General features: G+C 41.8%; 1 protein-coding gene across 7 annotated transcripts in view; it reads left to right on the top strand.

Moving 5' to 3' along the window:
* The window catches only part of GRM3 (glutamate metabotropic receptor 3), a 104069-nt gene that overhangs the window by 40419 nt on the left and 39791 nt on the right, over positions 1 to 23859 (top strand). For 3 of the 7 annotated variants that reach the window (XM_040062788.1, XM_040062785.1, XM_040062782.1), the window contains 2 exons: positions 15217 to 15350; positions 17151 to 17754. In XM_040062788.1, coding sequence (XP_039918722.1) covers positions 17257 to 17754 — 498 coding nt within the window. In that variant the 5' untranslated portion in view covers positions 15217 to 15350; positions 17151 to 17256. Of the gene's footprint in view, positions 1 to 739; positions 800 to 15216; positions 15351 to 17150; positions 17755 to 23859 lie in introns of all 7 variants that reach the window. The other 4 variants (XM_040062786.1, XM_040062784.1, XM_040062787.1 and 1 more) reach the window with 2 other exon arrangements.

Below are 23859 nucleotides of genomic sequence, written 5' to 3'. Positions count from 1 at the left end.
AATTTACCTCCATGCAAAGAAGAACAGAGTGTACTCACTGACCTGCCTGCTATTCACTGCGTGTAGCACATTCCAAGCATTTATCCTTAGGACACAGCTGCAAGGTCACAGAGAAATATCATCTTCTATTTTCTATAGGTACAAAGAGGTGAGCCAAAGACAGAGATGAGACTGGAACCAGATTTCAGCGTGCTGGTTTACCTACTGGACTGAAGCCTTTCCAATAATTGGAGGGGGGTTTTGTGTATTATATTGTGAACCCAAAACCAGCAGAAAAAAAAAAATCTCATGTGCTTTAATGACTAGAGTGCAGGAAATGCATGATGTACATGAGTTTTTCTGAGATTTGGGGAAGTCAGTATCTAAATTAGATGATTGTCATCCAGTCAAAAAGTGCTGAAGGACATCTTCACAGAAAATTCTAGGGTTGGATCCTTCTTATCAACAACACAATGATTATCCAGAGCACTTTAAATAGTTCTGACCTATTATTATAGAGCTCTTTTCTCTTGGTTCTGCTGCTGGCTATGCATTTCCCCACAGAAATTAATTATCTTCATGGGCAAATAGCTTTGTAAAGAACTAGGACTGTGGTCATAGTTGTCTAGTTTAAGTGAGGCAGCATTGGTAAAGAGAAATGGCTATGCAGTGAATGTTTTTGAGGGGAAACAAATCATTTTTGGATGATGAAGACCTGAAAAAGTGTTTTGGTCAACTAAATGTTGTTCACCTTTTGCAGCTATATCGGTCTTATAACAGGAACCATGTCTTCTTGTGTATGGACTGGGCTGTACTGAAGGTAACACCCCATTGCCTGCAGCTTCTTGTTCTCTTCATTGTTCTTAGACACCCATGATTGAGAGTTTTATGCTGACACTGGGAAAGAAGTGATCTTTGCTTCTTCTGCCATTGATTCAGGCCATACTTCATTTTCTCCACAGCTTCTCATTGCTAAAATACAGGGATGGCATTATACCTTGTAATAAAGGGACCTGTAATTGTGGAGGAACACAAAATCTTGTTTATCGGTTCAGCTGCTGAAAAGGAAAGAGCTATTCACAATTCCACCAAAAAGAAAAAAAATTCTGAATGTAAGGGTTAGGTGTTCAAAACACAAAAGAAACCTAGAGAAAATTAGTCATGTTGTAGGTTTTCTTCCCTGTTGTCTTGCTGATCCTTTTGGGGCACTCTCAGTCCCTGGGTGAAGATCATGTCATTACTTTAGACTCACAGTCTGCACTGAAGCACAGCTAATGCTCTCCTGTAATTGTTTCCTGAATGCTGAAAACAGCAACAAAGCCCACATGCATGCATGCACATATATGCTCACTGCTCTGCTTAGGCTGATGGAAATTTTACAAACTGCTAACCCTGTCTAGAACCGTATCGCTCCCAACCAAGCATCAGCACATTGGTTTGGGCAGCAGAGCTAGGAGTCAAAAATGGGTTCTGTGGAACAGCAGGTTTAACAGCTGAAATCATCAAAGCTTTGAGCCTCCATGCTGGCCAGAAGATGAGTTTTTAATTTCTTCCCTGTGGGTCCTGAGATGCAACAGATAAAATAGGAAAAAAAATCCTAAGTCAGTTCTGTTGGCCTTTAAATGTAAATGGAAAAAAATCTGCAATTTTTATCAGAAAAGAAACTAATCTATATATTTCTGTGGACCTACAATAGTCATATATCTCTCACATGCATACATCTATCAAAACTCTCAGAATTTCTTAGTACACCTACTCAAATCCCATATACTTTGTACTAGATGCATCAAATCAGAGAGGAAAAGAGGGAGGAATTTAATTTTACACTTGAAAAATTATGGATCTTTCATTTCTATGCCTCCCCACATTACACTCATATTTAATTTAAGATCTTAAGTGGTTCTAAATAAGCTTCTAAGATTCAGTTTAAGCACAAAATATTCATTCAGGATGAATGAATAATTCTGAAGAGCTGGGGCAAGAGGACAAAGAGGGTTTTAACATTAACAATGGGACAGATCCATCAGCGAGATAACTATGATTGACACAAATGGAGCCTCTTTCACTGTTACTTGATTTGGCCATTGCATTAGACAGTGTTTTATTTCTTTTGATTACAGTCCTAGCTCAAAACAGTCTGTTCATACAAGAGAACTTGTAGTTCAAGTCTATAACACTCCTGACTCACAGAACCAGTGGACCAGACAAAAGTCTCATGTTGGTAACTAACACAAATCATTGAATTTATCTTGAAAAATGTACAAGTTTTCTCTGACTGGAGAGCCTCTTGTTAAATTTATCAAATATTTCCCATCATGAGGTTGTCTCAAGCCCTAGGTGACTGGAAATATAGGGTGTTTTCTGCTTGAGGCTCAGTGCACAAATAACTTGGGAGAAAGAAGCTGCTGGCAAGAAGAGGGAGACTGCTTGGAAGAGGATCACAAGGAGGTCACAACTGGGAACAAGGAGTGGGGTACACCTGAGAGGTGCTGAGGGGCTGAGCTGAGCAGGAACCAATGAAAGGAACAGTTCACAGACTGAAGAAATGGAACTTCCAGCATTTAAAATGCTATTGTAACAAACAAACTTCCTGCATGCCAACACCCTGACTGCAGAGCGACAAATTAACTCACCAAGTTCATGCTGGACTAACTGGGGCACACTGTGAAGAAAATAAGAGTGTTAATCTGTCATGAATGCAAGCTTATGGATTGACAGATCATTTGATCTGTATGAATGTATTATGGATTTGCCATTAGCTTTTATCTTCAACCATGCTGACAGAATCAAAAAACATATTTATTACACTTGGTGGGTTTTAATCGACTTTGCATTTTCCTGTGAGTAGAGTTGGAACACAGATAATCTGCAAAATATACTGACAATCTTCCAGTTTATTCTGGTTTATTCATATTAAAAAAAAAAAAAAACCAGCCGAAGAGCGTATTCTCCTGTAAAAACTTTACATAAGATTTGAAGGAGGATAAACTAGCATTAGCTATAGAAGAGAAAGATGCAGTGCAAAAAAAGCTTATCCTCTGGGCTTGATGAAGAAAGCAGCTCAAAGCCAGCAAATCAATGATCCCAGAATGAAACTGAAACACTGCCCACAGAGGGAATGGATTTTCAAAATGTGAATTCTCCCTGTTTCATGTGGTATTGCTACTACTCTCAGAGGAGAGCTTTTAGGGCTAAGGCACAAGGTCTGATACTACCAAGGCCTGATAATATCCAAATAATGTGACAGAGGCACCAGACCTCTGCTATGCTGACAATCTGAGAATGAAGGGGAGTCCCTCTTATTGAGACATCTTTGTTGTTGATGTCTCACGTGACCTGAGTGATTACATGTGGATTTCATCAATACAGTCAATAGAGTGCAGGGTGTGAATCAGCCTAAAATAGAAATGACCTGGGGGTTCTGGGGCACAACAAGCTGCTCCATGAGCTACAATGTGCTCCAGGAGTCAAGAAGGCAGATGATATACTGGGATGCATTAGGAAAAGCATTTCCAGCAGGTCAAGGGAGGTGATCCTGCCCCTCCACTCACCCCTAGTGAGGCCACATCTGGATACTGTGTCCAGTTCTGGCCTCCTCAGTACAAGTGAGAGGGTCCAGCAGAGGCTACAAAGATGTTTAAGGGACTGAAGCATCTCTCCTACAAGGACAGGCTGAGGGAGTTGAGCCTGTTCAGCCTTGCAGTAGAACAAGAGGCAAAGGGCAGAAACTGATGCACAGGAAATTCCACCTGAACATGAGAAGAATTTCTGTCCTGTGCAGTGACCGAGCACTGGAACAGATTGTCCAGAGAGGTTTTGGAGTCTCCCTCACTGGAGATAGTCAAGAACCATCTGGACACAATCCTGTACTCCGGGATGACCCTGCTTGAGCAGGGAGTTTGGACCAGGTGACCCACTGGTCCCTTCTAGACTCACTGATCCTATGATTCTGTGAAATTAATTTCATGCCAACAGCTTTTGGCCATGTTTGCCTCATTGACTAAATGAGAGTCTGAAGAGTCCACTCCACCCAGGAAATTCCTTTGTCCAGTTCTGTAGACCCTGCTCCCTGTCCATGGAGAGAAATAGATACAGTAGTGTGCAATTTATTTCCTCATTTTCCAATACATATAAAATGTATTTGATGAATCACATTCTATAATTAAAAAATTCTGGGAATAATGCTGTGCTATTGGCTTACAAACAATAGGGGAGGCTTAGAAGTTAAAGCTTAGGCCCCTGCAAGGATAGAGGAGTGTTGTAGCATGGCCCTAGTCTTTTGAAGGCTGTTTTCCTAAGGAAATAGGGCTTATGAAATTACATTAACTATCAATTCCAATAAAGTTTGAATGCTAGCCAGTGTCAACAAAATTGCACAAAATACAGATTTTGAAGACAGTAATTTGTTACAGGTTTCCTTTTTGGGGAAAGGAAAGTGGCTGAATAAAGGAATGAAGAATGTGATTTAAATCCCTTGATAAAGGCTAAGGAGTGAGCTCAGCCACATAGCAAACACCAAAAAAACCCCTGCAGGAAACCACAGGCAAAGAGGCTTTCCACAGATAGGCTCTATCACTATTGGAACCTATCTTACATCAGCTGGAAACTGCCAGATAATGTATCTCTCTTGGAAAAAATAAAATGCCCTGGTCTTATTCTATGTCAGAAAGAAAACAGTCAAACTGGAACACAAGTGTCACCTGGGGATAGCCTGTGTTTGACTGACATCAGTGAAAGCTTGGCTCTGAATTCAGTAAACTCTGATTTCATGCCTTGCAAGCTTTAGACAGGAAAGCTACAGGTGAGGCACAGCCAGAGCAGTCAGTAGCTTATCCAAACAGGTGAGAATTCCTCTGGTCAGGAGTATTGGCTGCCTTTGACACCTTTTTATTGCAAATGTAGATGTCACTTCTGCAACATACTAGGGTGTACCAAAAACATGCAGCCTGTGAGAAAAGTAGGCTGTTACTCAAGTGTTGTCTGCATTTTATATTGGAGAGATGCCATAGGAGTTCCCATTTTAAATATTGTCACCTTCTTTCACAGGCTTCCCCTGTTTCCCATGTATATTTTTCATTCCTGTGTGGAATAGGAAAAGGCCGAAGATGTTGGCCATGCTGATTTTGCATTCCTGAGAAAAAGATAGCCTGAGCCATGAAGGGAGGGTATTTCACTGCTTGCTGCCAAACTGAGTGTTACAGTCCTAAAAAACACATAAGGTCATTCAATTCAAAACTTAGTGAACCGAAGACCTTCCTCCCTGCAAGCTGTCATGTAGCTTAAAGGTCTAGGATTTTGTCAAAGCTATCTGCCCTAGAAAATAAATTTCAAAATTTCCCCTCAAATTCTTTCACATTCCCATGCTTGTTATCCTTCTGTAATCCCCCTCTTCCCAGGCACTTTTAGTGTGACTCCCAGAACATATTTCCCGGCTCAGCAACATCCTGAGCTGCTGCCCAGCTGCTGCTGCAGCAGAGCCACGTCCAGGGCTGCTGTTTGCTTCCTGATTTTTCTCCTTGCTCGAAGATACCTCTGCAGTTCATCATGTGTGATGTAGGGCCCTTCACCTCCCAGAGCCATGACACTGGCACATGGAGTCACACCACAGCCCTGGGAAAAACAATCTCCAGAGATGGTTCCTCTCCATCATCTTCCTCTTCATGAAACAAGCTGTGGAACTGGAAGACTATGTCCTTGAGAGGAGTGCAGCCTGATTCACAATCTGGCTTGTACAGCTCCTAACCTACTTTTTTCCTCATGCACCTGGTCTTGTGGTTTCTCAGCTCTCATTTTTCAATCATTGCTTGACAGGAGAATTTGAGGCAATTATCACAGAATGACTTTCATTGCATGCCTGCTGCCATGTGGATGGCTCTGCTTTCCTGTGGTCAGTAGAAATGTTGGCAATCATGAAGTTTCTCCCCAGTCAAAGCCAGAAAGTGCAAGCAAAGCAATGAAATCCTCACCTCTGGTTCAGTTTCTTTAACAAATACAGCTAGTGACTCTTGGCCAGCCCTTGAATTCTTTAATGGGATTATTATTCATTCATGCTGGTCTCGGTGAAATTTGGGATACAAGTATTAATCTTAGATTGCAATGAGAATTGTAATAACAAGAGAGCTTGTTATTACAAGGGACTCAGGCCACACAGAAAGAATATCCAGTCCTGAACCTCCCAAAATAAATCAGATCTAACTCCTCCTGGAGTGAGGCAGGAGTACATCCTTACTGTGGACTGTACCTTCCAAGAAATAATAAGCCTCTATACAAACATCCATGCAAAGCAGTTTTAACTCTTCCTTGGCCAAAACTCTTTGTATGCCTCTAGTGAGGGATGAAAGGAGCACAGTGAATTCCTAGGTTCATCCTAATTAGCTTTAGGTTCCAAAGAAGCACCCTCACTTTAGATGTCTACAATTAGATATGAACATTTCTCTGAATATTTTTTGCCAATTTTGTGCTTCGTCCAAAGCAAAGAAACATCACATAGAATAACCATAGAATGATTTGGGTTGGAAGGGACCTTATAAAGACCATTCAATTTCAACTCCCCTAGCAAGTCCCAGCCAATCTGGCCTTGAACACTTCTAGCAATGGGGAGTCCACAGCCTCTGTGGGCAGCTTGTTCCAGTGCCTCTTCATCCTCACAGGAAAGATTTCTTCTCTATGTTTAACATAAATCTACTCGCTCTCATGCTCTTCTAAAAAGTCTCTCTCCTTTTAGACCTTTCATCTTGGCTTATATAAGATGTGGCCTTACATAAAAACATAGGACAGAGTTTGCACATGTTTTAAAAAAACGTGAATTCACTAGGAATTCTTGAGGTTATTCATGTTTGTCTTTCCTCTACTTTGTCATTATGTCAGAGATTTGGCACCACAAAGCAAACTCCTTGCAAGGAGAAGTGTCACAGGCATGCACTATGTTTTATCCTGCAACTCAGCTGGGCTTTCATCTGCCACCAGATACGCTGATGCAGAGCCACCAGCATTGTTCCAGAGACTCTAAATAGGGCCTGTGCCTTTCCTTCCCTTTATTAGCAAGGAATTCCCCCCTCACACCCCCAGGCCATGAATTATTGTGGCAGAGGTGTTGAGGACCAAGCTGGGCAGACTGCAAACTCAGTTCCGCGGCCAATCGGATGGCTGAAAGGCCATTTACTGTCAGCACAGAAAATAATAAAGGCGAGGCCAGTGCTAGAGAACGCTGTTTCTGTGCCGTGCTGGGCAGAAGGTGACAGGCTATGAGTGGCAAGGTCCCCAGGTGTCCCAATGTATCAGTGAATGGAGCCACAGTGGGCCATCAAACCATGCATGGCTTCACCCAGTGCCTCATCTCTTCTTTCATAATTCGTGCTAAATGCCTCTCTAAATTTCGAGTTAAGCTATTGTTGCCATAGCAATGGCCATTTAGAGTGAGAGAACGCAGCGTGTGTTTTGGGGGTGTGAGGTTCTGCCTCTTCTCATAGAAATAGATGTCTGCATGTACTCCACTGCTGTGGGGCTGCATGAAAGGAGCCAAGCAAGCAGTTTGCATCAGATCTGAGGGAGGGACAGGTGGTATGGAAAGAGGAGAAGCTTGGTGCAGGTTAGAGTTGTTTGGTCTAGGATGCACCTGCAAAGAGCTGAGTACTAAATTGAAATGAGCCTGAGTGATAACTGACTGACATTTCATTTCTTAGCAGTAGAAGTCACTCCCATGCTCAAGACAAGGAATGTTTGTTGCTGCCTTCATGAGATAAATCTTTGCAGAAACAGGAAAATTTTTGCTTTCTCTGGTTTATTTTCATTAAAAATAACTCTTGCTGCTAGCTCTTTAACAGGAAATGCTTTTCAGCAATCTACTCCCACTGTTTATACAAGTTTATTTGCCAGGGCACAGGCTGAAAAAAAGTCAATAAATAATGCAGGCATTATATTACCTAATTTTAGATCCACTTCTAAGATTTTTCAACACTCCCTAGCACTAGCATTTTTAGTGGTCACAACAGGAGAGATTCAGTATTTGGGAGGTTTATTTCTCACTTTATGCCACTTCTCATGGGGTGAGGAAACTTCTTAAATAGTTTCAGCTGGGGCAAGTTCCTGCCCACATCGCTGAGCCTATTTCCCTGAGGACTTTGGCAGAGGTCCATCATCCTCCAACTAAACTTGGCTTAGAAGTGGAGTTAAGCATCACCTTGATCAGCAAGTGCAGGCAGTGTCTGAACTGTTTTGGGAATTCTCAGCCTGAGAGTGAGATTTAGATCCCTGAAGCACTAACTGATGAAGAAGAGCAGAGTGTTTGTGTCACTGACTGGGCCTCAAATTCTTTTGAAGCCCCACATTTGACTGTGAGCAGCCTTTTTAAAGTCCATAAATTCATAGCAGGGCATACAAGTTTGACAACCTAGCCGTAAACTTTTGTGGCATATTTTGTCTCTCCATGAGCCCAAACAGAACTATGAATCAGCATTAACATTCCAGGTTCTGGTAAGAATACATGATTTAAACTTTGAAAATAATCTGGGGCCCAAAAGAGAGACAAAAATGTGAGTATTTTTGAAGTATAGCTCTGTATTTGCCTGTTTCTCAGTAAATAGCAGCTCCTGCTCCCTGTCAGTGACATTACCTACAACTAAGAACACACCTTGTGCATGGCAGGTCTGAGGGACTGAGGGCATTGTTTCCACTTCCAGTGGTACTTTCTGGTGGAGGTAAGGCAGTCTTGTGCCTTTCTTTGCCAACTGGAAAAGAAAAAGGCAATGAGGATCTATCAGCCAGCAAACCCCATGGGCTTCAGTAGTTTACTGATTTACAACAGCTGCAAAACAAGTTCTGTAAAATTTTTTAGTATGATCCAGTTTCCATAAATAGCTGAGGGCAGCTTTTGTTTCCAGCAAACTTCTGAGACTTTTGTGATTAGAACTATAAAGGCAGTAAGCACAATTCACAATCAATTATGTTTTATTAATGTTTTTTTAATACACGCCACAGCCCAGTAATCATGAAGCTGTTCAACAATGTTGTTCTGAAGTCAGCTAATAGCAGGATGTAATTTGTGGCCGTCTCTGCTCACTTACAAAACACTTGCTCGGTTAATTGTGATTTCACACTCCGCTGAACGCTGTTGCCTGGAGGTAACATTCATGTGATGGAAGAGTTACCAGTCTGGGCTCTGCAAGGGGAGGGTGTAGGGGGGTGGAGTAGGGAAGGATCATTTCAACAGAGGCTACGGTTGTTAATTTTTTAATACTTTTATGTTAAAAATAAAAAATTTTAAAAAAATAGAAAAAGGAAGGAAAACAACTAAACATCAAAAAGCTACAATCCACTGCTAAATAGGTCTTCCTTTAAAACCTGGACATTCTTTCCACGTTTTGATTCCTTTCTATTGCTTTGTGTTGTTACCAGGAACACAACAGAACATGGGGCCAGTAGGTGAAACCCTGTCTGGGTAACCAGGCCTCATATTGTAGATGCTGGGCAAACCCAAAGAGCCTATATTTTCATTAGAAATATTTTCGTGACTTTGGTTGGGGGTCCCAGAGACACCTGGTGTCTTTCTTAAACCAGGTTAGGCAGGAGATTCTCCTGGAGGAGGTCAGAAGTGCCTAAAATGTTGCCATATGATAGTGAGCAAGTTAAGCAGACCAAATCTCATCACTGAATGTTTGGTCAGTGGTGATGAGCCAGGAGTTCAGCCCTGCACAGGCACAGGCAAGGCATCAGCTCCTTCTCTGAAGTGTTAGCAGTGAATATGTCAGAGGGAGAAATATTGCCTCGATCAGCAAATAAGAACCATCTTAACTTGAAAAATTTCCAGCTGTTTGGTACTCCTGTGGCAAATTGGGAGATACAGCTCAGACCAGGCAGGGGTGGGAGCACCAACCTGGGAGGGTTTTTATTAGAGGCGTCACTAAATTGAGGCAGGGAGAAGGAGCCACAGAGGGAACTTTGCCCACTGCTTACCATCACCTCCACTATTCCAGTTTATCCCATCCTGACCAGTGATGTGGAGAGCTCCAAGCCATGTTTGAATGCTGCTACTTGGAGGTCCAAGCCAGGATAGGGTGCCAGCAGAAGTCACCCCACATGCAGCCAGAGAAGAGAAAGGGTGCACACTCTGCTGCTCTGTGAGTCTGGTGTGGTTCTTAACCTGTCTGTGCTGCCAGCCAGACTGAGCTTCAACTGAAAAAACAGTAACAAAGGACTCTCTGCCCTCCACATATGCAGAGGCTCAACCATATTTTCTGTATTGCCAAAATGTGAGGAAAACGTCTTGGCACAGTAGCAAGAGTGAAATCTGGCAGCTGGCTCTGGAGTGAGCCAAGAATACCCAGGCAGAGCACCTCAGCTGGAACACAGGTTCACCGGGAGATCCAAGGTTTTCCTCAAGGAAAACCCTGCAGGCACTGCAGAGAGCTGAGAATTGATTAGGAGCACAAAGCAGCAATGATCTCTGTGCAGACAGAAAAACATAGATGCTTAAGAATCAATTAAGAGGGAAAGGTTAAATACGTGTGTCTAAAGACTAAATGCACAGATACTCCTTCGGGGGCTATGTTTTGGATGGTGTTAACTTCACTTAGTTAAGCCTCACTTGCATTAAGCACAAGTGTTAAAGCTTTTCTTAGCTAAATATTTCATCCCCAGGACACTGAAAACATCATGGTTTACTTTGGGCAAGACTACTCCACACTTACGCCATCACCTCTCTCACCCAACATTTGACATTGCTGACCTTAGCCTGGTGCTGGTGTTCCCACACTACCTAGGAGGAATAATTGCAGTGACATCCACAGGTCACAGGAGACAGCTGCTCCTTTGTCCCCAAAGGTTCTATACTCCCATTTTTCCTTTTCCATGCTTTTCTGGGACCACACGTGAAGGCTGAGACTAAAGTCAACTAACACACAATCAATAAGCACACAGCACTTGCCTGTTCGTTGCAGTCGCTGCAGGTGGGCTTTCAGCTGTCACCAATGCCTGGAAGAAATAAGCAGATGGACAAAAAGCAGTAGGATTCAGCTGAGACCAAAGAAGACAGAAGGGAAGATGGTGGGACTTTGAAAGGTCTAACTCTGCATTACATCAAGATCATTACACCACAAATTGTCCAGATGGCACAAAGCCCCGGGCTCACGGCTGGACTTCTCAGTGCACTTGAATGTACTTACTGTCAGAGTAGGGAGAAACTTTAATGATTTAGGAGTCTGCTTGGCCTGACCCAGAGCTCTGCCTCTGGTGGTCTGCTCATTGTTACTCCCTCTCCTGAGACAAAACTCACTTTGGAAGAAATCAGCTGGTGCCAAATGCTCTCATGTATTTTAACAAATAACAAAGACCTGTATTTCCACACTATATTAATGTCTGGTGATCTTCAGGGGGTCCTTGTTCCTCACCAGGCTAAATTAATACATCTAGTTCTAATCTATAGAGTTATTTAATATCTGGAAACTTAGAGTGACACATCAGCGACATCTGTTTTCCTGCGTGATTAATATTTTAAATACATTTTTTTCTCTGAAAGAGGATATCATAGATCTCTGAGGAGAGGGCTGGGCATCTGCTGTATGTTGACATTGTAGAAAACATAAAGCATCAGATGTTGATGCTAACACAGTACAAATAGTAGCACAGTGTTCTGAATTTTTCTTCTTGTTCTAAAGTAAGGGAATGTAAGTTTTTATTTTAAGAGCAATGATTTACTTCTACACTGATGTACTATCTCTTGCTTTATATGTCTTTATACTGAAATTTCTCCTAAATTTTTAGGGCTTTTAAAATTCTTTTACAGTATACTAGACATGGCATCAACTTATATGGTTTGTAGCCTCATGCTGCTTCTGGTGGTAATTACAATAATTAGTGCTCTTTCATGTATGGGTTTTCAAGATGAAATGAAATTCACAAAATCACCTAATTGGAAAGCATTTTTGTCATTTTTCACAAGGTAAGAATAAAAAAAAAAAAAAAAAATGAGATGTAGCAGCAAACAATGGAATTTAAAGCACTTTGATTAATTTTCAGCAAATTTATATGTCAGCACCTGATTAACATTTCATGAAGAAACTTCTCCATATCCATAGAAGAGACTTACTTGTTTTCTCCACCTCACCATGTGTTCTGCAACTTCTCTCTGGTTTGTTTGTTTCTTTGTTTTCTTTTATGTCCTGATTTAAGCTACCAGATTTCAGCCAGCCAGAATCAGCGTGAGCAATTTGTGAGCTTGGCACAGGTCTGTCACTGTAAGCTTTGGGTTACTTTACAAATATTTCCCTTCCAGAGGTGACAACATCTCTAATTATAATTGGCAAGAAGACTCAAGCTTGTCGATCACTTTTTTTCTGATTAAATAAGACGTTATATTTCAGTTCAGTTCTCATCAGGTAATAAGGTCAAGTTCTGCCAGGCCATGTATAAATGTGATAAATGTATTGGATGATCTATGCTACTGTGCAAGTTATCCATGATCTCTGAGAGAAAGAAATCTGAATTGTTTCAGAAATTTGCTTCCCTAAGACAAAATTTGTAGGGCACAGCAAGGGCTTAGGGAAAGATATTTCTTCTGATGGGTGACCTTGGAGAAAGATCTATTGATGAAACTATTAGCTTCAATATTTGTAAAATGCCACAGGAGCACAGGTGTGGTGGGGACTCCTCTGTGACTTTACACTGGGCATGGTTTTCCTCCAAAGAAAGTTTACAAAGGACAGCAGGTGATACCGAGTTGACATATGGCTCCAGGCACCACAATAACACATTATAGTTCTGAATAATGCAGTATAAATCCTCAGCTGCCATGGGGGAGCCACCCACAATAAAGCTAAACATAATCTTCTCCAGCACCCACGTCAGCTCTTGCTGCATCCTTTGTCAGGAAGCTGCATAAACAGATGAGCCCTGCAAAACTCTGTGAAGGGGAACAAATGTGAGGAAATTTTGGATACAGTACATGGTAGGGAGGACAAGAAACCTCTCCAGAGTTTTAGCCCAGTCATGTAGATTGTCCTATTCCTTAGTTACTGGTGTTGAGAAATAGCTAGGCAACCTGAAGTGCCTCAGCTTTCAGTAAGGCTTCCCATTCCATCCTTATAACTAGGAGACTGGAAAATGCATGGCTGCTAAATGCTGGACTGCCAGTACCAAGCCTTGGTGCTGGTGTGATGGAAGGCATGAACAAAATTGCCACTGATGTATGAGCAATAATGTTTGATTTATAAGTAATCTGGCTAAATGAAAGATTCAACAGCAATTCTCTTTGAATTTTGACACCTTCTAGACAAATAGACTGAAAATGTTTAATCTGATAAGAATTCATCTCTGACCCAACAGCACAGGTGGATCTGCTCCCTGAGCTACAGACAGAAGGACCAGAGCTGACATGTGAATATAGCCCTGGAAGACAGATTTAGTTTTGGAAATTATATCAGTGGGATACTGAACACAGAAACCCCAGACCCCAAACTCCAAACTTTTCTCATTTTAGTTGCTTTTGCAGAAAAAAGAATGCACCTATCCATAGTAAATAAGCAAACTTACACCAAGAAATAGTAAATTTTTGCAACCAACTTTTCACATACAGAGAAATAATCCACCAAAGCTGATGATTCAGACCTAGGGGCAAGAGGATTTTCAATGAGAGCAGCACAGCTGCTGTTGTACACAAGTGAGATGCTTTCACTAAGGGAAGTATTTACAGTGTCCCCCAAGGGCAGATGTAGCTTCTCCATGTGGACCTCTTGTGGTAGAAAGAGAAGGGGCTCTGGAGTGCCAAATGAAGATGTTTCACAAGCTGAGTGCTTCTGGCTAAAGTTCAGATAGAGCAATGCTGGCAGAAACACCCTAATGCAGATATGGAAACTTTACTCCTTCAGTCTGTATATTTTTCATGTTGATATTTACATTGCTTCTACACCAAGACGCTACTTCTATTTCCACCAGAGATCCAAAGGCTATAGGGCTGAAATGCACATATTTTTAGCACTAACAGAACACCTAGAACAACACAACCCTGCCTGTAGCTGACATTAAAACTTTAAATATAAACAAAAAAAAAAAAAAAAAAGGATTTCCACTGGATCAGCAAATACTTATTTTTGAAATATCCCAGAAACATGCTTTTAGTATGCAAAAGCCAATAGGAGTGGTCAGAATAGTGAAATCACTTCAGGAAGGATATGATCAGTGGTATATTCACCATGTTTAAGAGGAGGACTATGGGCTGTATCAGCCTGGAATAGGTATGAAGTATTTGTATAAATAGTCCTGAGTTACACAAGGTGCAGAGAAAGCATGTGGGAGGTGCACACCAGAGAGAACAGGAGAGGAACTGAGCTGCAAGCCCATCTCTGTGATCTGCTTTAATAGTCTCCATCACACCAAGGTGTCTGTTCAGTGTCACCAGGGTGATGCTGCTCACTGACCACCCAAATCTGCCTCAGAGCTTCCTTCAAGGGTCCCACCAATGAGAAACCCTGGAGGCATGCAGCCCTCACAGCCCAAATGGGAAAGCCCCCCTGACAAATCAGCCTTTGCATTAACACCTTCAGTCTGAACCTCTGCTCAGCATCCTTGGTGCTCAGCAGGACACTGCAATGCCACCACATGGGCAGCAGTGCACAGGCTGCCACGTCTGATGAAGGAGAGAAGCACATCTGATACCCTAAGCTGTGTTTTCATTTACTGTTTTCCATGTATTGAGAGGATTTGAACAGGATAAAACAGGATGTTTTTCAAGGGAATCAGGACTCTGCATCAGTGTGGTGTCACCCTGCAGTCTCAAAGCCCCCATGACAAGCTCAGAACTTCACAGGCCCTGGGGAGGGTAAGACAACTGGTGTAGGTGGATGGCCCCCACCTAAGGACACCCCTTACCAAGCAGTGTGTCCCCAGATAGAGCAGGATTGTGACAGGGGATGTCACCTGTGTTCTCCAATCTAAATGGGGTTCCCACCACCTCCTCCTTTCACATCCCTGGATGCCTTCAGACCAGTGCTGTCAACACCAAGCTGGCAAGGAAGAAGCAGAGTCATGGTCATTCCCAATCCTCACCTACTCGGATCACCCCCTGGGCTCTGCAGGGACCAATCCCTGCTGTGCCATCACTGATTCCAGTTTCCCTCAGCAGCACCACTGTAACAGCATAAGCATAAGTGACAGAACATAGAAATCCTTTGCATACTTTGCTTGGCAAATCAGTTGTCCATGACATATTTTTCAGTACCTTTCTATCCTTTCATGCTGGTGTATCAGAGACACACATTCCTGAGACACGGAGGAGCTGCGAGGTGAAAGGAGATGCTGTTTGCAGAAACCAGCACCTATGAAGGAATCAGCAGAATGAGAGCATCCTCCCTGCCATGAGGGTCAATCCACTGTAACTCTAGGTATGTCCCAGGACAGTTTTAGAAAACCATATAGAGAGCCCCCCTTTAAACCCTTTTCTTGGGGAAACTCAGTTGCTCTTGGTCATGTTGAAGAGCTGTTGAAAGCAGATTGGTTTAATATAACCTTTCTAAAGGAATCACATAAAAGCCAGAGGGAGCAATAGGAAGCAAGGGAGGTTTATTGTTAAGGTATCAGAGGAGCACTGGGAAAGATCAAAGTTTGATTCTTGGCTGTGCTGATGACCTTAGGTAAATCACTCAGGAACAAGCTTGGAAGAACTTGTTTAGGAAGTTTTTCAGACTCAGTGCCTCAGTGGGAAGCAGGAGGTTCAGGGCACAGATGACCTTTCCAAATTTTGATAGTGATAGTGAGTGCTGAGCAAATCAAAATCTGAATTTAGAATCTTCTGAGGATCTCTCTCTTTTTCTCCCAAGTGTAAAACGGGGAAAACAAATATCTTGCCACCGTTATAAAGATATATGTATAAATGCTTGCTGAGATACAGTGGCAACAGAAGCCACAGAGATAAGATGGATATTGCATTAAAAAAAAATCCCAAATCCTGTTTTTATCCAAATGGTGGATTAGTGATGAAAACAATGGAAGTCAATGAAACTGAATTATTAGCCACAGCCATTTATGCAAAAAAAAGTGTCACTTTTTTGTCTGATAATGATTTCCAATGAGAGTACCACCATTTTATATGCCCTGTATACACTTGAATAATGTTTGGTAAATTAGAATACTAAGTCTGATATAGAAAGTACTTCTGAATACAAACAACATCATTACTTCTCTTAAAAATTACCTGTTTAATATTTCACAGGTGATAAACAAACTTGTTTACTTAAAGATCACTTAGGGATAAGGAAGCCTTTTTACCATTGACATTTCTGAATGAAAAATTCTGCTGAGACAGTCTGCAGCTCAGACTATTAGGATAGTAGAGAAAGACCTTTAACAGTGCATCTGACCCATTACTGACTTATGAGAGAACAAATAATAAAAATATAAAATAAAAAATAAAAATCTATCCTTTCACACAATTTGATACAACAATGTTGAAATTGTACTAGGATAAACAGCTGCCTTGCAATGAGCATGCTCATTCATTATTCAGTGTTAAATCTTAATTGTTGCTGATTTCAATTTCTTTGTGCTAAGTGTTTCTAAATTATAAATAACCTTGCAACTCTAATAGTATATACCCTGTTAAGGACAAGGTAAGTACAGAAATAAATTATTAAAGTGTTCTGCTTAACTATTGCCACACAATTCACCTCAGGATTGGGAGATCATGGCAGCCACTTTGATAAATTTGAAGAGATATTGACCAGGAGTCTATGGACAAGTCATGTATCTATGTTGTATAAATAGGCTTTCTGTATGTATATTTATTTTTTAAATTGTTACATTGTGATCTTTGCTCTGAAGTTTGATTTTTCTCCTTTTCTCGTCATTGGCAAACTGTCCTGACCTTAGTGAGAATAAAATCATATCCTAAGTACACACATCTCTGCTGTGTTCTCCCTTTGATCTGAGCACTGAACTGTGATTAACATTAGAGAGAAAAGGTCCAGCCGCAAGCATTTTCATGTCCTGAGCAAGCATCAAACACGAGAGTCCTTCTTGTCATATCTCTTATTCTCCTCTTTCATGTCTCACTTATTTATGTATTAACCTTAATTTGCTTGGAAGAGATTCTTGTTTGCCTCAAGACAGGGTGCTTATGTGGTTAAGGCATCTCACAGCTTTGTGTCTCTTTCTGCCTTTTCTAATTCTTTCCATCTCTTCTTTAGAGGTCCAGGGGAAAGAGTTGCTGGCTTGGTCTTCACTGGCTTGTGGGACAGCACTTCGTATCTGGCAATGGATCAGAAGGACTGAAGAGTGGTTTTGCTCCCACCAATGTTTCTTAGAGCTGCTAAAACGGGACCAATGAAGATGTTCACCAGACTCCAAGTCCTTGCGCTAGCTTTATTTTCCAAAGGAGTTTTCCTTTCCCTAAGTGACCACAGCTTTGTCAGAAAGGAAATTAAGATAGAAGGAGACTTGGTCTTAGGAGGCTTATTCCCAATCAAGGAAAAAGGCACTGGGATAGAAGAATGTGGAAGAATCAATGAAGACAGAGGCATCCAGCGCTTGGAGGCCATGCTGTTTGCTATTGATGAAATCAACAAAGACAACTACTTGCTTCCAGGAATTAAGCTTGGAGTTCACATCTTGGACACGTGTTCCAGGGATACATATGCCTTAGAACAGTCTTTGGAGTTCGTCAGGGCATCTTTGACTAAAGTGGATGAAACAGAGTACATGTGCCCTGATGGCTCGTATGCCATCCAGGAGAATCTGCCACTGCTCATTGCAGGAGTCATAGGTGGTTCCTACAGCAGCGTCTCCATACAGGTGAGTCCCAGCAGTCCCACCAGCTGAGAACTGTTTACCTGCAATTCCAGTGAGACAACCACTGCTTATGTATGTTTGCCAATAAAGCATATCTTAGCTTGATTGCTGTACCCTAGGGGGTCAATCTTGCATATGATTTTTAATGAATTTATATTAGTTCGATTCACTCTTTAAAATACTTACTGTAGTTCAAACCTCTAGCAGCTGTCCACTTCTTCTTGTTATGGTGTATCCTGAAGGCGTCCGAAGTTTCCAAAAGTCTAAGGATTTATTTTGAACTTTGCATTTCATGACACTTCTACAGCTCCAAGTGCAGATATCTGCTTTCACATCAATCATAAATGATACCATCTACGTGTCTAAATATATGTTTTCCTACCATGCTTCATGTTTATAACATTTGTCATTTCAACAACAGATATTTAAAATGAAAAAATAAATCCTTTTCTTACTTCTAGTCACTAGTGGGGTTCCCCAAGGCTCTGTATTTGGGCCAGGCTTGTTTATCAATGATAAAAGGTCTTTATCAATGACCTGGATGAAGTGATAAAGTGTACCCTCAGTCAGTTTGCAGATGACACTCAGTTGGGTGGGAGTGCTGATCTGCTGGAGAGGAGGAGGACTCTGCAGATTGAATCACTGGAATGAGGTCAATGGTACAAGGTTCAATAAGGCCAAGTACAGGTCCTGCACAAAAAAACCCTGCAACACAACAGGCTGGGGGAAGAGTGGCTGGAAAGTGTCCCAGTGGAAAAGGACCTGGGGGTGCTGGCTGACAGTGACTGAACATGAGCCAGGTGTGTCCAGCTGGCCAAGAAACCAGTGGAATCCTGGCTTGTATCAGCAATGGTGTGCCCAGCAGGACCAGAGCAGTGACCTCTGTACTGGGCACTGGTGAGGCCACACCTCACATCCTGTGCCCAGTTCTGGGCCACTCACTGCAACACTGAGGCGCTGGAGCATGTCCAGAGAAAGGCAAGAGAGATGGTGAAGAGTCCACAGAGAAAGTCCTGTGAAGGACTCCTCCTGAAGGAGCTGGGGGTGTTTAGCCTGGAGGAGGCTCAGAGGGGACCTTATAGCTATAAATACCTGAACAAAAGTTGTAGCCATGTGAGGGGTGCCCTCTTCTCCCCAGCAACCAGTGACAGGTTGAGAGAAAATGTCTTCAAGCTGCACTAAGTGAGGGTCAGGTTGGACACCAGGAATAATTTCTTCACAGAAAAGGTTGTTAAACATCGGAACAGACTCTCCAGGGAGGGAGGTGGTAGAGTCACCATCCCTGGATATATTGAAGAAATTATTGGATGTGGCACTCAGTGCCATGGTCTGGCTGACATGGTGGTGATCAGTCAAAGGTTGGACTCTGTGATCTTGGAGATATTGTCCAACCTAAATGATTCTGTGATTCCGTGGTCACATTGTTTTGGGTCAAATAAAACAAGCCAATTCACATGACTCATAATCACAAGTGAGTGGTGTCTTAAACCCAGACTGACTTAGATTAAGACTCTGTATCTGGTCTTAGTCTGACCACTCATTCATGGTCAGCTGCAGGTTTCAAAAGGCATCAAGTCTTGACAGTGCAGGATATTTTTTCAGACTCAGTGTGGGACATTTTTCCAGACTGAGCACAGGCCTTAATCACTGCACCAGTGTCAACAGCAATAAGAGTTCTTGTGTACTGCAGACTATCCCCATAGTGACAGAAAGCCCACAGAACCTCATTTGCCTGTTTCATAAATAGGGCAAGAGTTCATTCAATGTTCATTTCGATCAGAATTACTCTGGGGAGCTGGTTGCTGCCCCTGTGAAGGCATTAAATCCCATAATTTGGGAGCACAGTCAGATCCAATAGGACATGGATGAACACAGAAGAATTTAAAGAAATTACATTTTCTTTCCTTTTGTATTCCAGTGTGTAATTCATTTGTGTATTCGTAGTAGGGAAAATAAGGGCAAATCCTTACCTGTACTGAAGAACAATTTCTGCAGGGCAGAACCTCAGCCACCTCTTGTAGTAGAAATGGTTTGGTCCCACTGTGGACCACCTAGCACAGCAGGAATGTGTCCTTCACCATTTATGTGGATCTGATCACTTGGAGCACAAAGAACAAGTTTCAGGTTGAAAAAGAGATATCTGAAGGGGGGAAATGATAGCTACAGAACCCTGCGCAGCAGAAACTGTTAAGGAAGGCATTATTCATTGTCTTTTCAAATCACACAAAGAGTACATCAAATGAAACCAGCAAAGGGTAGGTGTTTGTGGATGCTAAAATCTAAGTGAGATCCAGAAGTGACTAGAAACAAAAAGAAGAAATTCTGTAATACACCTCCTTTGGTTCAGCAGAGCTACAACTGTCTGAAGGCTGGTAAAATATTTTGGAGTGTCATAAGACTGCCCTATCCCACTGGTGGAGGAGTGGCAGGTTTTTTGCTGTACCTTTGGTTTGTGGGCAGTGTGTTTCTCAGTCCACCCTAAGTTCAAGTGTGTCCAAAGGATATGAAGATATGAGGTAGCCTAAAAGACGTATCTATGAAAGAAGATACAACAGAGGAAATGGTACAGGTGTTTCATTCCCCCACAGAAACCCAGAGGGAGTCAGATCACATTTCTAAAGTAGTCTGTGCCTCTTGCACATCTGTCAGCCTGCCCCTTTGCAGCCAGTCTCTGGTGATCAGTGACCTAAGACTAAATCCATATTTGAGGCACTAGATTGGATGCAACACACATCAAATATACATAGTAGAATGTATATAGATATTTCATATTCCAAAATCTTAGGTTTGGGGCAGCTCTCCAATGGAAATTGGAAGTCCTGATTAGAGATTTTCTCAACCAGTACATGTAAAAAAAGATAACATAGCTGTATCAAAATCTGTATGTCATCCAATTTTGAAAACTTAAGGAGGATAATGGAACAATATTTAGAGTTAATACTATTCTATGATCTTCCCTAGACTTGTCAATAGTTTTTCAAATATAAGATCTTTCTTAACACAGTTCCTCAGAAAAATAAATAGTTTCACAAATCATTCAACTTGTCATCAAGCATCTTCCAGCTAGAAAAAAAAGTATTTAGTTTTTATTTTCTCTTGACATGGATTGTGTTGGCCTTCCTTCAGTCTCTCTTTTCTAGCTTTACTCTACATTTCACACGACCTAAAAAAGATGTAATTAAGCCTTAGAAAAGACATAATTCACTCCTGTTGTCCATCCTGATAAGATAGCCAGTCACAAGTTCTGTTTCAAAAGGAAATCCCTGTCAGGAATAATAGACATTGCAGACTCAAGCCTGACACTGTAAGGACTTTCAAGTATTAAAGGCAAGTATTTTGGTGCCATACTGATTTCAGAGCCAGTCACCTGTACGAAGTAGCTCCAGTAACAACTGGAATCAGACCACCGCTGAAAGTCAAAATATTTCACCAGGGGGGTATATTTGTGCAAGCCTTGGCATCCCCATTCCCTGTGGTTTCAAGCAGCAACCAGGGTGCTGGATGCTTCCAGATGTAGCCCTGGCAAGCTTTTTTCTTTTGCTGAGAGCTGTAAACACCATAAAGTCCACAGTGCAGTTTCTTAGCCTCAAAATAAAACATGCTGAGTTCTTCAGACAAAAAAATAATTCTGGGGTTTTTTTCCCCCTCCTGTGAATTTGTCTTTATATTTCAATATTTTTTTCTTCCCCTCCCTCCAGCCTCCCTCCTGCTTTTTGTCTGGACAGCTGTCTGCCAAATCACTTCATGATGCTCCTGCTGTCAGATTTGTACTTCTTTCATTACCCTTCCACTAAGGAATAAAAGATTTTGTTGGTAAATCAGCAATGAACATCTTCCCCACTGAGTCAGTATGTGCAATGAACACTTTTTGCAGAGACTAAAAACAACAAGAGAATGCAGAATGCTTAATTATTTTCTGGTCAGACTAGGCTATTATCGTTAATGATGATCTGGATAATTAGTTTTTAGATGTTGTGTTTAAATTAGCATTGAGCCCAATCTGCACAGCATTTGATCCTTCAAAACTTAAGCCAGGATTCTTAGTCAATGGAAAACCTCATGTTATTAAAAAAAAAATAGAATTCAAAAAGCTGTTTCCATGAAATAAAATTAGGACTTGAGTTAAATCTAGCATCGGGAGGTGAAGAATCCAAAATTTGGAGGGTTTTCTTTTGGGCTCATGGCTCATTTTCCTCTGAGCAAGGTTATCCACTCTTTCGTAGTTTACAACAGGAATTTCAAACATATTTTCCTTGGAGAGATTGAGGCAGTAAAAATGGTAAGAAAAACAGGCAGTATTCATTTGCAGTAGAGCACCTGGATAGCCAATCCCAATTCCATACTTTTTACTTAGGTCAGCTCTTGTCAGGAATAGGGGTGTGGAAGCAGGAATACCTTTATCCAATTTCTGGATTTGTTCTTCCCTGTTTCTGAAAACTGGATTATTTTTCTGAAAACTAAGACTAGGGTCCATTCCCTGCAGTCAGCTCTTAGAAAAACTAAGACATTCCTTTAGGTGAGCTGGATTTTTAATTTCTATGTATACTATATTCACATAGATGTAAGGATTTTAACCTGGCTGTCAACCCATAATACCTCCAGATCACGACCAAGAAAGTTATTTCCAAGTTAGAGCCTCATCCAGAAAAAATGGCAGAACAGAAACCAGTGCCCTGCAGTCTTTTCTTCAGTCCCTTGCTGTGTCTCAAGTAAACTGTAACAAAACCACTGGAGCAGGTTTAACGGTGCATTACTGCTATCACAAAAGCTAAAGGCACTCCTAAGTGAGTGACCATCTGGCATGAAATTCAAAATATGTACTCATTTACTGGCAATCTTTTCCTGACTGTCATTTCTCCTTAGCCACAAAAGTCTGCCAAGGTCTCATGGAGCCTGAAAGCTAATCACCTCCATTTCCCTCCTCCAAGGATAAACCATCTTTCAACCAGAGTCTTAACAATAGCTTCTGACTTATATCACCACTGAAAATAGTGTAAAATCCTTAAATGAACAAAAAAATAAAACGTAACACATTGTGCTCCGCCCCTCTCTTCTCTGTGCATGGACCCCACAGGGATGTGAGCAGGAGAAATGTGCAGGGGGCTGCAGAGTTTTGCCAGGCCACACACACCATTTGTGCTGTGCACTGACAGCCTCTGGTGATTTTGTGCTTGTAAAAGTAAACCAGATCCTTATTAAAAAATCTATTCTGTGAGATGGACCACCTACCACCAGCATTTGAGCTACACACTCTCTTGCCAGCTTCCTTGTGTCTCCTTTAAACTCTCTCCTCTTTTATCTCTGTTCTTCCCCTCTCCAATACCTCTCAGCCAGATCTTTGTTGTTTATTCCTCTCTGTGTTTCTATTCCACATCCAGAAACTGAACAGCCACTGGGCTGAGGTTTTCAAAGTGTCCAAAGAACACTGGGCATTTCTTTCCTAGAGATTTCAAAGGAATATGGGCACCTCCCTCTGGCCTCTCTGAAAATCCCACAGTAACCGATTACTTTGCAGTCTTTTTGGTTTGGGGCTGTAATTTTACTTTTTCAGTGTGTGCATTTTCTCCTTTTGCTAAGGGAAAATTGTACGACTTTACAAGGATAGATAAGTAACCACTGAGATCACAGGTAAGAAGGAAGGAGCTCTACTGTACAGTGAGAGAATCATAGAATCATTAAGGTTGGAAAAGACCTCTAAGATCATCAAGTGGGACCTTTAATCCAGCACTGCCAAGGCCACCATTAAACCATGTTCCCAAGTGCTACATCTACATGTTTTGTGGATATTTCCAGACCTGATGAATTCGTCACATCCCTGGGCAGCCTGTTCCGGTGCCTGACCACCAGTTTTCTTAGCATCTAATCTAAACCTCCCTTCCTCAACTTGAGACCCTTTCCTTTTGCCCTATCACTTGTTACCTGGGAGAAGAGACCAACCCCCACCTGGCTGCAATCTCCTTTCAGGGAGTTGTAGAGAGCAATGAACTGTTCCAAGTAGGAAAGAATGTCACTACAAGAGAAAGCGGCCAAAAATAAGAACTAGCTAGGATCACCTAGACATCACCTACACTTATTCTATCTCTTGTGACTAGGACTTACTCTACACTC

This window comes from Hirundo rustica, chromosome 4 (assembly GCF_015227805.2).
Source record: "Hirundo rustica isolate bHirRus1 chromosome 4, bHirRus1.pri.v3, whole genome shotgun sequence".
NCBI lineage: Eukaryota > Metazoa > Chordata > Aves > Passeriformes > Hirundinidae > Hirundo > Hirundo rustica.
This window is presented reverse-complemented; position numbering and strand designations above follow the sequence as displayed.